The 13,897-nt window shown below is 46.4% G+C and overlaps 1 protein-coding gene across 2 annotated transcripts in view; it reads right to left on the bottom strand.

Moving 5' to 3' along the window:
- Window positions 1-13,897, bottom strand: part of PTPRJ (protein tyrosine phosphatase receptor type J) — a 123,062-nt gene that overhangs the window by 50,650 nt on the left and 58,515 nt on the right. For both annotated transcript variants that reach the window (XM_035012856.1, XM_035012858.1), the window contains exon 2: window positions 2,097-2,115. In XM_035012856.1, the coding sequence (XP_034868747.1) occupies window positions 2,097-2,115 (19 nt within the window). The remainder of the gene's footprint in view (window positions 1-2,096; window positions 2,116-13,897) is intronic.

The raw sequence follows: 13,897 nt of genomic DNA, 5'->3' as shown, positions 1-13,897 counted from the left end.
GGAATCTGCTTATCCCTCTCCTTCTGCCCCTCCCCCCCATGTGCTCTCTCTCTCTCTCTCTCTCTCTCAAATAAATAAAATATTTTTTAAAAAAGGAAATGTAAGAGTCAGGACTGCTCTGCATGTCTACTTTTCAGAAGTGAATTGTACGATCACAGAATTTCATTTCCCTTTCTCTGCCTCCTGGACTTTCCTCCAACAAACTAATTTTAGATACATATACATACATGTATGCATGTGTGTTAGTGAGACAGAAGGCTTTAAAACAGAGACAAAAATGACAGAGATCAGCAATGTTGGCTGTGACTTGAATATGGATTAAATCTATATAGAAGCTGATACCAAAAAAAGACCTAAGATGTAAAAAAAAGTCTCTCTTTTCATTCTTAGAAAACACTGCCCATGGAGAGGTCTTACATGATGCAGAAGCTAACTTTTTTGCCAAATCCTGATATTAGGAGGACGTTCCGCCATATTCGGGCACTAAGATGGCATGAGACAGAATGGCATAAAGTGAAAGGAGCTGGTCTTTAAATTCAGACCTGGACGCGAGGATCTCCTCTGCCCCTTAGCTATATGACCTGGAATGAGTCCCTTAGAACCTCTCATCCTCAGGTTCCTATGTTGTCAGCTCTAATACACTATTTTAAACATAAAGGGCTATTTTTAAGGTACCATGATATGGTAACCAACGTCACTGGATTTGGACATTTATAAAATCGGAGTTCAGAGTCCCATCCTGCTGGTCGTTAGCATGTGATTTTACTCAAAGTCCTAGGAGAACATTCCCATTATTCTATTGCTATGGTTCACAGACTTCTTAGTTTGTGTTTCATTTTTCTTTCCCGTGTCCGAGGCTTCAGCTGTGATCTGTAACAGTCACATCTAGAGCCCCTGACATTCATCTCAGTAATGCACCAGGAAACTTTTCAGTGATAAGTGTGACTGATTTAAGTAGCCAGAAACAGTGGTCACGCAAACTAACAAAATGGCACCTCCCACTCACAATACAACAGGTTTTTATTACGATTTTTAAAACGAGTCATAGTTCTTCATCTCCCCTTCTCCTGCTTTAAAATACCACCCTCTATGCATAGAGGTTTTCTTCTTTGGCACCAACGATTCAAGCCCGTACAAGGTACCTACCAGCTTATTTACCAAACTGATTAACAAGAAAGAAAAAGCAACTGTAGAGTTCTTCCCATTGTTTGTACAGACTTTGCATAATCACCGTTATTAACTGAGATCGGCTTTATTAGAAGGTTTCGGCAAGATCTGCCCCCTTTGTGTGGTAGTGGAAGAACATTCTAATTATTTTATCTCCATGGTTCACAGACTTTGGGATTTTACCAATCAGGAAAAAAAAAAGGTTCCCAAATTTTGAGGACAGATAAAAGCTACCAATTTTTATTTATTCTAAAAGGTACATTAAAAAAAAAAAAAAACTACCGAACACTGTTATCTTTATTTCCTATAGAAACAAATTATGACCCAAAAAATTAGTAAGGACATCATCCCAGAACAAATGGTGCTTTCAATTAAATATATTTAGCTTCACTTAAAACTTACTATCATAGCCTTATTTTTTTCATTTTACTCTAGACCAGGGAGAACTTCAATGGACCAACACCAGTTAGCAAATGGGACTCAGCCCTCCATATAGAAGCAAAATATACAGGAGGCTACATCTGGTTTTCCAAAGGTTACACAAACCCTGTCCACCACTTTAAAAATCATGGAGCAATGTAGCAACCCAAAAAAATACTTATGGGATGGCAGCACATAAAATAAATATAAATCATACTGCATTATGAAAACTAAGTCTTTTTTAAAAATCACCCACGGATGTAGGCTGGCGGGGGAAAAAAAAATCACAGAAAATATAAAATTTTTATTTGTCAAAGTTGCTCAATTGATTGAATTCTTTCTTTCACTTGCTGGTGCCACACTCACCCCAGTTCTAAAGAAAAACTGGAAACTAAGAGAGTTTGAACAAATTAGCATTTTCTGTGATTTTCACGTTGCTGTAAGTGCTGCTGTGTCCATCAGGGGGCGGTAGCGAACAACACAAGAGAAGAGAGGGGAGCGGTACTTACAGTCACCTGCGCACACCATCTGTAACAGAAAAAGAAAACGGAAGTCAGCGCCTTCATTCGGCCACGGAAAATGCAAATCAGGAATAAAGCAGTTGAGAATTTAATAATGGGGATGGGGTGCTAACGAGTACATTAAAAAAGGCCCACTGGCAGGGACTAGGGTGCAAGGACACTGAGTAAGGGAACTCAGTGAAACCAGAGGTGGCTTACAAACAATGGATTAACTCGGGCATATGGAGGCTGAGCTACCCAGTGTTCTTCCCCACAGATACACCCAGCACTGAAGCAGCTCTCCAGGGCAGCTCTCCCTGCTGCCACCGCATCATTAATTGAGGCAGAAGGACGTAGAAACAGTCAAGATTCTCTAGGGCAGGGAAAAAAAAAAAAGAGGACCGTGACACCGCTTCCCCAGAGCCATTTTCAGGTCACAAGTACAGAAGGTAAAGCCAGGTGCACAAGAGAAGAAATCTCCTGGGTTCGGAATTTTTGTTGTGCAAAATTCCAGCTTCCTCCTTCTATCGGTAGGTGGCAGTAATCTTTTTTTTTTTTTTTTTAATTGTATGACATGCAGCTTTGGGAAGCACGAGTGTTTGAAACAGAGCAACCCTAAAGATTATTTATTTAGTTGAGTGTCTCAGTCTGCCATCTTTAGGTCCCTGGAAGGACCTCAAAGATACTCATCGTGATTCATAAATTACTACCCCATACTTTAAAAACCTAAAATAATTTGAGGTTGTACATCCTACTATTTAATAAACACACCTTTTTTGGTTAATGGGATCTTTCGAAGTATGGCCCTCATGAAGAGGAAAATAATCAAAAGGGATTCTAGTGGGAAAAAATGTCCTCCAGCTTCCCATCACACTTAGAATAAAATCCAAAACTCTTAACCACAGCCTACATGTCCCCCAGTGATCTCAGCATGCCCTTTGAAATGTTCCTGAAGCTGGTTCTCTCTTATAGCCTTTACATATTGATTCCTTTCTCCAAAAACACTCTGCCCCAGACCTTCCAGTGTCGTGGCCTAAAATGCCACCTCTTCGGGGAGTACTTCTCCGAATCAACCAGTGGAACTGAGCACCCCTGGCTCTTTTCTCCTCTGCATTCACCTCAGTCGTCATCAGCCTTCTTCAACTAAAATGTATGCTCCATGAGAACAGAAACCTCATCTGGGCCTGCACCTAGAATGGTGCAGAGTAGGCACTCTATAAATGACACTCAAGAAAGGAATGAGCCTCTCATTTTGGAAAGGAAGCAATTCCTAAGTCCCAGAGGAAGGAGATTTGCCTAAGGTCCTATAGCAAGGCTAAGGCCAAGGCCAGTCGGGTCCAGGAGGCTGAGTACCCAACCCACCCCAACCCAAAGGAAATATCCTTTGCGTTTACCAAATGGAGAAGGCGAAGACAACATCCATTTTCATCTCAAGGGTTAGACAGACCGAAAGGTCTGCTCCCCAGCCTGTCTCCCAAGGGCCCAGATACCAGTTCCCAAAGGAATCTGAGCATTCCTTCTCATTCTTCACCCCCTACAAGTCTCAGGACCCACGTCCTGTTGATTCTCCTTTCCTACCCACCCCTCACCCCCACACACCCTTTCCATTCCCACCCCCCACTCTACCCTCAAGCCCGTGCTCTTCCAGCTCATCTTCCTGCATCCAGCACCTGCCGTCCATCTATGCCAGGCATCAATCCACTAGTCCCTGATGGACCACAGGAGAGAGAAAGACGAGGACCAGGTTGCTAGACAAGTTAGCACATGGCAGCAAGCCCTTTTTTTTTCCCCTCCCTGCCCAGCAGTTGGAAAACATAAACTATCCAACCTCATGACTCTAGACTGGTCCATCCTAGCCCCTTGCGATGTTATTCTCTCTTCATATACAGCTCTATGTGTTAGATCCTGAACTGGAATCCATTTGGTCAACGATGCACCCAAATATCGCCTACAAACATGGACGATCCGGACCTGTCCTCAAACTGTTTTTAGGAAAGTAAGGGAACTAAGACGTGTCTATAAATAAGCAACTGAAGGTGGAGCAGAAAGCACTGACAACTCTGAACAAGCAAATCTCGAGTGCCTGTATGTGCCCAGCAGCATAAAGCCCCAGAGCTGAGGCAGACAGCCCTTGTGCTGGGCGGGGCTCACGGCTGAAGGAGGGGGAGGCAGGCAAACCAAACCACAGGAGGACAGATGGAAGGTATCCCCGGGGTAGGTACCATTCGCAGAGGGAGGTCAGAGGAGGGCATACACCAAGGCAAAGAGTGCCTGTGCATTTCGAGCTGGGTCCTGTACAGCCCTAGACTCAGTAAACATTGGCTGATGACCATTATTACATGCGACAACATGTCAAAAAGCTCTGAGTTCTAGAGGTGAAAGGGCAAGGGTCACCATCAATATGCACAGAGCCTGACTCTGCCAGGCACCGTTCCAAGTGCTTTCAGATATTAACTCACTTAAAGCTCCAAACAACCCTGAATGTAGGAACAGGTCCCTTGTGGAGACTGTTGATCTGCAGCGTCTGGACTTGAACCCAGGCAGCCTGACTCCAGGGTCCACATCCCTAATCGCTAGCTACCCTGCCTCCCCATATAAAGCCACTGGTGAGAAATATACTAGGACTTCAGGAAGGTTCAGAAATCAATTTCAAAAGCTCTCCGTGTCATCTTTCCTCCCTCTACCTTCCAAAAACTCCAGCAAGCAAAGTAAGAGTGTTCTTGACAAATCGGGGTTACGGTTTCTCCTGGCAGCCCTCCCACAGGTGCCAGGCGAACACAGCAGCTGGGTCTCTCCATGGCTCGGCGTGAAATGACAGCCAGAGCAAAGCGCACATGGCACCATGCAGCTTCAGCCTCTCCTGGCCTCCCTCCCCCTTCTTTTCACTCATCTTGACCTCACTGGCCCTGACTTCCCCAAATAAAACCTCAACACTGTAATCCTTTCCTCAGGACCTGGGGGACCATAAAAACCCCAGACTAAGACATGGGACAAAGGGACCAAAGAGAAGTCCACAAGGGGACTCCAGGGGAAAAAGCTTCCTCACTAAGAAAAAGAATTTCCTGGTTTGCTGGACTTCGTCAGATCTGCCCATAATGTCTGGAGCTGCTGCAGCCTCTGTGTGACAAGGAGGTGAGAAATCACCTACCTGCTGAGAATGGTTGATGGGGAGAAAAGGGGGAAACACCGGATCCTTGTGCTACTAAATCAACCCATTCCTACATTTGTCTTACCACCAGACTTCTTGCCTGGGGAGATGCAATACCCCTCATTATTTAACTACTTTTAGTTGGGTTGTCTAATATTTAAAACCAAAAGGACACTAGTTGACATAATAACTACAAAGCAAGGTAACTAATGTTCACATTAACCCTCATTTTTACAGATGAAGAACGTGAAAGGCCACTGATCTGCGATCCAGGGTCACAGAGCTGATCAGGGAGAAGTAAAACCAGGATGCAAGCCCAGGTCTGCCAGACCCCCAAAGTCTTCCACTGACCACAGGGCGGGGAAAAAAAAAGACCCTTGGAAACAATACCCCACAAGACACCCAGCATGGGGGAAATTTGTAAATACTTTTTTAAAGAATACAATCAAGAGAAAACTCATCTTTCTAAAATTAGCTCAAAGCCTACTTGTAGGAGGTGAAATGGGAGGCAACCCACTTCCACAGATTCATACACCAAGCACCAAAGTTGACTGCAGAAAAAAAGGAAGCTGGGGACATCTTCCCAGCAGTGACAGCTAAACATAATGACGAGAGTAACCTCAGCTCCTTCCCCTTCTGAGAGGATCCAGAATGGCCCTGGTGGTTGCCAGTCCACAAGGCATCCACAGAAATCAGCCTGCATCCAAGTGCCCTTCCACAACTGCTCCTGAACCCGGCCGCCCCAAATCCTGATAGGAAAAGAAGTCAACCTCCCATTTTACTTAATCGTCACAACAACCCTATAAAATAGGAATTATAATCCCCACTTTACAGGTAGGGACGCTGGGGCTCAGAGTACACAGCCCGGCGTCACACAGCTGAGTTTCCTGGCTAGGGTCACTTGCCCCAGGCACAGGAAGGAGAGATGAAAACAGATGCTTGAGGCTGGAGATAAAACCAGCAATTTCGACTCTCTACCTCGCTCCCCCTTGGCAGAAGTTAAACTAGATTTAGCATGCAGAGCCAAGCCCAGTGGCAGCCGAACCTCAGATCCCAAGGTGTGTTCCCTTCTCTTCTGAGGCTCCAGACTTCTCCCTCCCGGCTTCAGCAGACCCATCGATAAGAGGGTTGTAAGTGAGCCTGCTTGTGGCTGGGACTCAGGGGACACCAGAAGTCACAGACCCTGAACCCAACAGGGAGCAGAGCTTCCATAAAAGATAATCAGCGCCACAGCATCTCTATGCACAATAGCCAAGGGGGAGGACAACCTAATTTCCATAAACAAATAAATGGATAAACAACATGCTCTATATCCATGCAATGGAATACTATTCAGCCATAAAAAGGAACAAAATTCTGGCACCTGCTACAACGTGGATGAACCTCAAAAACATTATGCTACATGAAAGAAGCCAGACACAGAAGCACATACGTATGATTTCATTTATATGAAATATCCAGAGAAACAGGAAGTCGCCAGGGGCCGGGGGAGAGGGAAAGGGGAGTGATTGCTAATGGCTACGGCGTTTCCTTTTGGGTAATGGAAATGTTTGGAATTACACAGAGGTGGTGGTCGCACAACACCGTGAATGTACTAAATGTCACCCGACTGTGCTCTTCAAAACGGTTAATTCTATATGAATTTCACCTCAATTTTTTGGTTTTTTTTTTTTAAAGATAGGAGGTAGGTAACTTTGTATAATCAAGCTCAGCCACTAGCAGGAAGAAGGGAAAGGAAGTTTCCTGAAGGAAGGGGGGGGGTGGAGAAGAGGAAGGTAATAAATAGGGAGGTTTGAAAAAGCAGATTTAGGGTGCGCCTGGGGAGCTCAGTCGGTTAAGCGTCTGCCTTCGGCTCAGGTCATGATCCCGGGGTCCTGGGATTGAGCCCCGGGTCGGGCTCCCTGCTCTGCGGGAAGCCTGCTTCTCCCTCTGCCACTCCCCCTGCTTGTGTTCCTCTCTCACTGTGTGTCTCTCTGTGTCAAATAAATAAATAAAATCTTTTAAAAAAAGAAAAAACAGATTTAGAAAATCAGAAAAGAGAGAAAGAAGCACAGTGAACCCAGAAATTAGAAAACTAAGCTGGGCAAAACAGCCTGACAGAAGTGCTCTAGGGACCTCCACTTCCAAACACATTCTGAAGACAAAAAGGAAGGAACTTAGGTTCCCTGAACACCTACTGTGTGCCAGGCACTGAGGTGGGCTTTCTACATCCCTTGTCTGAGCAGAGTCAAGGAATCACAGCTGAAGAGCTTGGGATCTGGAATCAGGTTGCCTGGGGGAAATCATTCAGCTCCACCATTTACTGGCTCTGTGACTTCAGGCAGGGACCTTAACCTCTCTGTCCCTCGGCATCTACATCTGTAAACAGAGATGATCATCATACCCGCCTTGTTGGAGTAAGGATGAAAGTAAGCAATCTCTTAGCATCTTTAAATCTTCAGAGCAATTCTGCAAGGTACTTTTATACCCATTTTACAGATGACAACACCAAGGCTCAGCTCCTACTGACAAGACCAATAGGCAATCTGAAGTTCATACCTGCAAAGCATTTAAATAAATGAGCAACAACTCAGTTACAGAGGTGGGCACTGAGGCCCAGAGACAGTAAGTGGCTTACCCAAGGACACACAGCACCAAAACCAGAACCCAGGTCTTGACTTCTACCTCGACCTCAACCACTTTCACCCAGGATGCAGACCCATAAGGAGTACTCACATCTCACCCTCACTTTTCGCTCCTCCTCTGCAAAGTCACCCATACAAATGACCCAAGGCTTCTGCAGGCTCCCGTGACTGGGCAAATGAAATAAACACTGAGAGATGAGATTTTGAGCTCACTGATTTAGGAGGAAGACATACTGACATGCAAAAACGGAATATGATACTGTCTTTGATTCCGCCACAGATTTCTGGTGACCTAGACTCCTCAGGCACAGTAGAAACCTATTGGTCAACCAGATGGCAGCATTAACTACACACCTTATACTGCAGAGTCTCCCTCCTCTTTTCTTTAAGATTTTTTTTTTTTTTTTTTTTTTAATTCATGAGAGACAGAGAGAGAGACAGAGGCAGAGGGAGAAGCAGGCTCCCCGCGGAGCAGGGAGCCCGATGTGGGACTCGATCCCAGGACCCTGGGATCATGACCTGAGCCGAAGGCGGACGCTTAACCGATTGAGCCACCCAGGCGTCCCTCCCTCCTCTTTTCTGAGGAGCAGACCCTGGCTGGTGAGCCTTCCAGCCTTATTCATGGCTCCCCTCCTGCAGCTATGTGTTCCTGTTTCACTTTGTTTATGCTGATGAGCCAAAACTCTTTCTACTTCTCTTTGAGAACTACCACCAGTCCTGAAACTGGCTCCGGGCACAAGGATCCTCCTCTAGGCCCCCAAGAAAACCAAACTATGAACACTACCCTCGATGCCATCCCAGCTCAGCCAAAGCTCCAGCCATCACATCAGTGGTCCACTCTGAACACTGGATTCTTCCTACTCAACACCTCCGTCACAGGAGGCCACTAGCTGCATTTACCTAAAACTTCTAAATTCTCCCCAGCTCCTCTACACATAAACATCCCTCCCACATTCACACCAAAACACACTCATCAATATTCTCTTCCCCTCTCTCCAAGTCCCTCTGTAACTGCCCCATTAAACCTGTCTCAACTCTATCAACTTCAGAATCACCTGACTCCTCCCTCCCTTCACCCTCCACGGGTACACTCAGGGGTTATGTCCTAAAGATGCTTCCTTGACCAAATCACCTTGACTTCCCCACTTCCATACCGTGGCCACCATAAACCAAATCCTCCTAACCCCAAGCCCTAAATCACAGAAAAAGCCTCCTCCTAGAGCTGAGCAAAACTCAGGCCACGTTTATTTTTTGAAGTGCTCAGTACACACTCACAAAAAAAAATTTTAAAGTGCCAGAACAGGGTAAGATCTGTTGCAGTGTACTTTTGTTTTAATCTTGTCAGAGTATCACTGTGACTCCAGCCATAATAAAAGGCCGAAACCTAAATGGAGGCCCTTTGTGATGAACATCAAAGGTGAGAGCCAGGCCCTAGTCCCTCATCCACGCACCTGGTTGCCCCTCCTCTCGCCTCTCCCTTCAATGCACAGGGAAAAATAAACAGAACTGCTGGATTCCTCTTTCTAAAACATGCTAATATTCACCGGGACGCCAGCAGGGACAGATGGCAACCACGGGAACTGAGGACGGTTTAAAAGGGACTGTTTACAAGAGCAGGGGTGGGGGGAAGGTAGCCAATAGGGAGGCAAGAATCCTGAGGCAGTAGCAGTGGGACTGGTAAGGAAATGGGCTGAGGGGCTGCCTCTCCTCCATCTCCATCTGGGGCTTCCTGGGGGTCAAGGGCATCCACTGGTGTGGACCTGGAGGTCAGCCTCTTCCCAGTGGCAGGGCAGGAGTCTGCAAGGACACAGAGAGCTCATGTTGGTCCCATCACTGCTGACGTCCTGTGAATGTGGTAGCCATGGCCCAGCATGGTGACCAAGAGGTTTAGGTTCAACTGCCCCTGACAGTCGGGAGCTCTGGGATGTGAGGGTCTCTCCAAGCCATCCGTTTCATCCATTTTAAACAGCGGAAGGATATATGCAACCCAGATCCCACGTCTGAGATCTCCCTCAGGCTCAAACAAAACCAGGTTTCTATATTCCCAGCCTAACAGCCATCTCCTGCCTCACCGAATCTCCGAGGCTGCCACCTCAGCTCCCGTGATGACCTTTGGGGACGGCTCCCGCCCCCAGGAGCTCCCAGACTCCTCTCAGCCCCTTCCAGTCCCTGCCACTCAGCAGCCCTTTCCCTGCACCCTGCACTGGGCCAGGTGCTGGGCCAGGTGCCCAAGATACCCAGGGCACTTAAGGTGGTTCCAGCTCTCCAGGTGTTCACAGGCACAAGAAGCAGGAGAGAACAGGAGGGTGTAATGTGGAGAGGTAGCCAGGAGCCACTCCGCTGCATGGACAGGAGGCACCCGGGGACATGGTGAACGTGGGGGACACTCACGGGGTCGAGGGTGATGTGTAAGGTCCACCTAAAGAGGGACCCCGTGCAGGGACTGAATGCTGGCTGACTCTACTTACTATAATATTGACTGAGCTCTTAACTACCGGCCAGTTATGGTGCAATTGGGGTTCCCTTCCACATCTCATTCAAGCCTTGCAGCAAGCCCAGGAGGCAGGAACTGTGTTTATCCCCCATTGTCCAGATGAAGAAACTAAGCCTTGGAAAAGTGAGGTTCCTGACCCAGTATCTCACTGCTAGGAAGCCTAAGATTCCAGCGCCAGTCTCCCTGACTCCGAAGCTCCGCACCTTCACCACTCCCGGGAGCACTCGGCTGGCTCGTCCGTGGGCAAGTCTCAGCTGAGACCACGGAACCCACGTGCTTCCAGGCCTACCGGCCACGAACCCCTACCTGCTGCAGGCCTCAGGGACAGGTTCTGTCGACCCATTTAAATGGACTCAATTAAGAAGGCTTCCGCACTGCTCTCAGAAAGAGCAGAGTTTGAGGGTAAACTCGCAGAGCCGCCTGGATATTAGCAAGTGACAAGTCTTCGGGTTTTCCATTATCCACGTTTGGTTTTTAGGGATGGATAATAAGTGACTGAAGAACACAATGGGTAACAATAGACTCTTTATCCCTCTAAAACCAAGCCCACACACCATATGACAATAGTTATTTTTACCCACTGACGTAATAACCTAAAATGTGAACTGCTTCAACCAATTTTTTAAGTCAAATAGCATTTTATGGGATTTGGTACATTCTTCTGAACTCTCATTTATGCCCCGTGTGAAAATTACCCAACAGGTCCCTAAAAACCTGTCCCTGAAAGGTAAATCATTGATCATGAAAATGGAAGATGGGGGTGGCTCTCCCTCTGAACGCAGAAGCCAGGCAATAAACACCTTTATGGGAAACTCGCCAGAAGACAAGTGTGGCATTGTGAGGTGGCCGGAATACCTGGCATCCATTTCTACCCCAGAGTCCAAAAGGCCAGGGACAGACAGGCCAAAAGGAAGTATGGCAACGTGCCACCAAAGCACAAGACATCAGATCAAGCCAGGCTCACCCTGCCTCTGTGTGACTCTCTGCACTGGATGCTGTCATCAAAAGGGATTGTGGAGGGACGCCTGGGTGGCTCAGTCAGTTAAGCGTCTGCCTTCAGCTTAGGGTCCTGGGATCGAGCCCCACATCGGGCTCCTTGCTCAGCGGGGAGCCTGCTTTTCCCTCTGCCCCTCCCCCTGCTCATGCTGTCTCTCTCTCTCTCTCTCTTTCTCTGACAAATAAATAAATAAAATTTTTAAAAAGGGGGGGGGATTGTGGAGAAGGGTCAGCATCAACCAGAATTCTGTGTCCCAAAAAAGCCACGTAAGGTTTTGATGGAAGGGATGAGCACCAACCAGCCTGCAAAAGCCAGCTGGCTCACCTCTTCCCTCTTGGGATGGTTGGAAGCATGATGAACTCTTCCAAATGTACAGAGAAAAAAGTAACCAGAGGGGCTATTTTGGTGAGGTTATGTGAACTTTGAGATGCAGAGCTGAGGAAATCCCAGGCCAGAAGTTTCCATGGGTATTTTTAGCAGCAGGATTTTTTTTTTTTCAAAAAAGAATCTTCTGAAGAACTACATGTACAGAGCTCCACATTTCATACATCTCTCTCTCTCTCTCTCTCTCTCTATATATATATATATGCGTACATGTGTGTATATACGTATGCTTGGATAAAAGCAGTTTTTTGTTATATATTTATTTTAAAGTTCAAGTTACCTCATTCTTATTTCGACACACAACCACATTAGGACATTTAATTGGTGTTCTCCAATGTATTAAAATTTGGTGTAACACATATCTGGGCAAGTGTGTTCATTACAATTTGATTATAATTTCAACACAGACAAATTGGAAAGTGGGGAGGGTGTTTTTAATGAAACACTTATGGAATCTCCTGATGCACCTCAAGGAACAGTTTGAAAACTAGTGATCTGGGGTGCCTGGGTGGCTCAGTCAGCTGAGTGTCTGCCTTCGGCTCAGGTCATGATCCCAGGGTCCTGGGATCCAGCCATGCGTCCGGCTCTTTGCTCCGGGGGGAGCCTGCTTCTCCCTCTCCTTCTGCCGCTCCCCCTGCTTGTGCCCCCTCTCTCTCTCTCTGTCAAATAAATAAAATGTTTTAAAAAAGAGAGAGAGTGAGAGCTGGCAAGCTCCAGACCCCTGTCTGAACCCTTTCTCTACATTGTATGATAAATCTGAAGGTCCTAAATTGGAGTTCCATTGTCCAAATCTAGCCCACTGACATGTTTTATTCAATCCATAATGGTTTTTTTCTAACTCACCTCCATTAGAACACTTCCTATTTTTCCCCATTGTGTTTTCCAACTTTACTGATATATAACTGACAAATAAAAATTATATATATATATGGTATAAAACGTGAAAATTAGGAGTCTTAGCTTAGATTTTTTAAATCCTAATTTTTAGCTCCTAAAAAAAAAAGATCTGGCTTTCTAATCTGGTCACATTCAAGCAATTAATTGGATCTGCAGCTCCTCGTTTTGATGGGGTAAGTCCTGGGAGTTCACTGCCACTCCCAACTATTGTCACCTCAATGCTGAGGACAAATGCCAGTTGCCAAGCAACATGGTACCCACACTGTTCGTTTTTTCTATCAAACGTAAGCATATGAAAGATCAAGAGGCAGTGTGATTTTTCATTATTTGACCCATTCCATTTACTTACGTTCCCAACTACCCCTGACAACATCTGAGTTTCTGACTGTTGATCGAAGTGCATCTTGCAAAATTCATGGGTTGCAATTCTTAAAGAACTGTTTACTTTCTAAGTTTCTCTCTTAGGACCAGATCTCCGGCCAATCCCAGATGTGAATGATGTGCAGTGTGAATATAAAATGCTCATCAGTTTGCCCGCTCTAAATTCTCTGCTCACCCCTGCTCAACCTACCCCCCAATGCCACCACCACCCCCAAAAAGAAGCAAAAAACAGGGTGATCCTCCAGTTGAAGAATTTAATTTCCTACTTTTAAATCTGAATAATAAAACCACTCCAAAAATCTCACCATCCACCTCAGAGTATGGACAACAATAGCTAAGAGCCACCGCTTACCAAGTGCTTGCTATTATGCCCAGGCCGGTTCTTCATGGAATCCTCCCCTTCCTCACCCCACCCAGCTGGGTGTATCTATAATCTATGCCTTCCTAACTCCCCAGTCTCCCACATCCCTCCCCCTTCCTCCCAGAAGAGGACCAAAGATCAGGACCAAAGATCACAAGCTCTGCCTTCAGCTGACCGCAAAAAGCTAAGGAGTCCCTATCTATTCACTCGTGCCAAAAAGCCAAGGGTGGATCCTATCTCAGAGGCCAAAGGGCCAGTGGTGATTTCCACAGACCCAGATGCCTTTCACGCCTTCTTAGAACCACCCTGAAGTAACCCTGTGTTCTTCCGAGGCTTTGTAAACAGAGGTTCCCGTGAGCCAAACCACCACCCCTCTGATTACCACTGCATTGTGGCATTGAGGACAGAGAATGGGGTGGGATCAAAAATCAGCAGGACTTAGGGTCAGGTCTGGACGTGAATCCTGGCACCACCACGTCTTAGCAAGGAGTCTGAAGGCCACACTCCTTGAGTTCTTTTCACCC

The sequence above is a fragment of the Mirounga leonina genome, unplaced genomic scaffold (genome assembly GCF_011800145.1).
Source record: "Mirounga leonina isolate KUSES-001 unplaced genomic scaffold, KU_Mleo_1.0 Mir_166, whole genome shotgun sequence".
Lineage (NCBI taxonomy): Eukaryota > Metazoa > Chordata > Mammalia > Carnivora > Phocidae > Mirounga > Mirounga leonina.
Note: the sequence above shows the minus strand (reverse complement) of the source record. Positions and strands in the feature narration are given on the sequence as shown.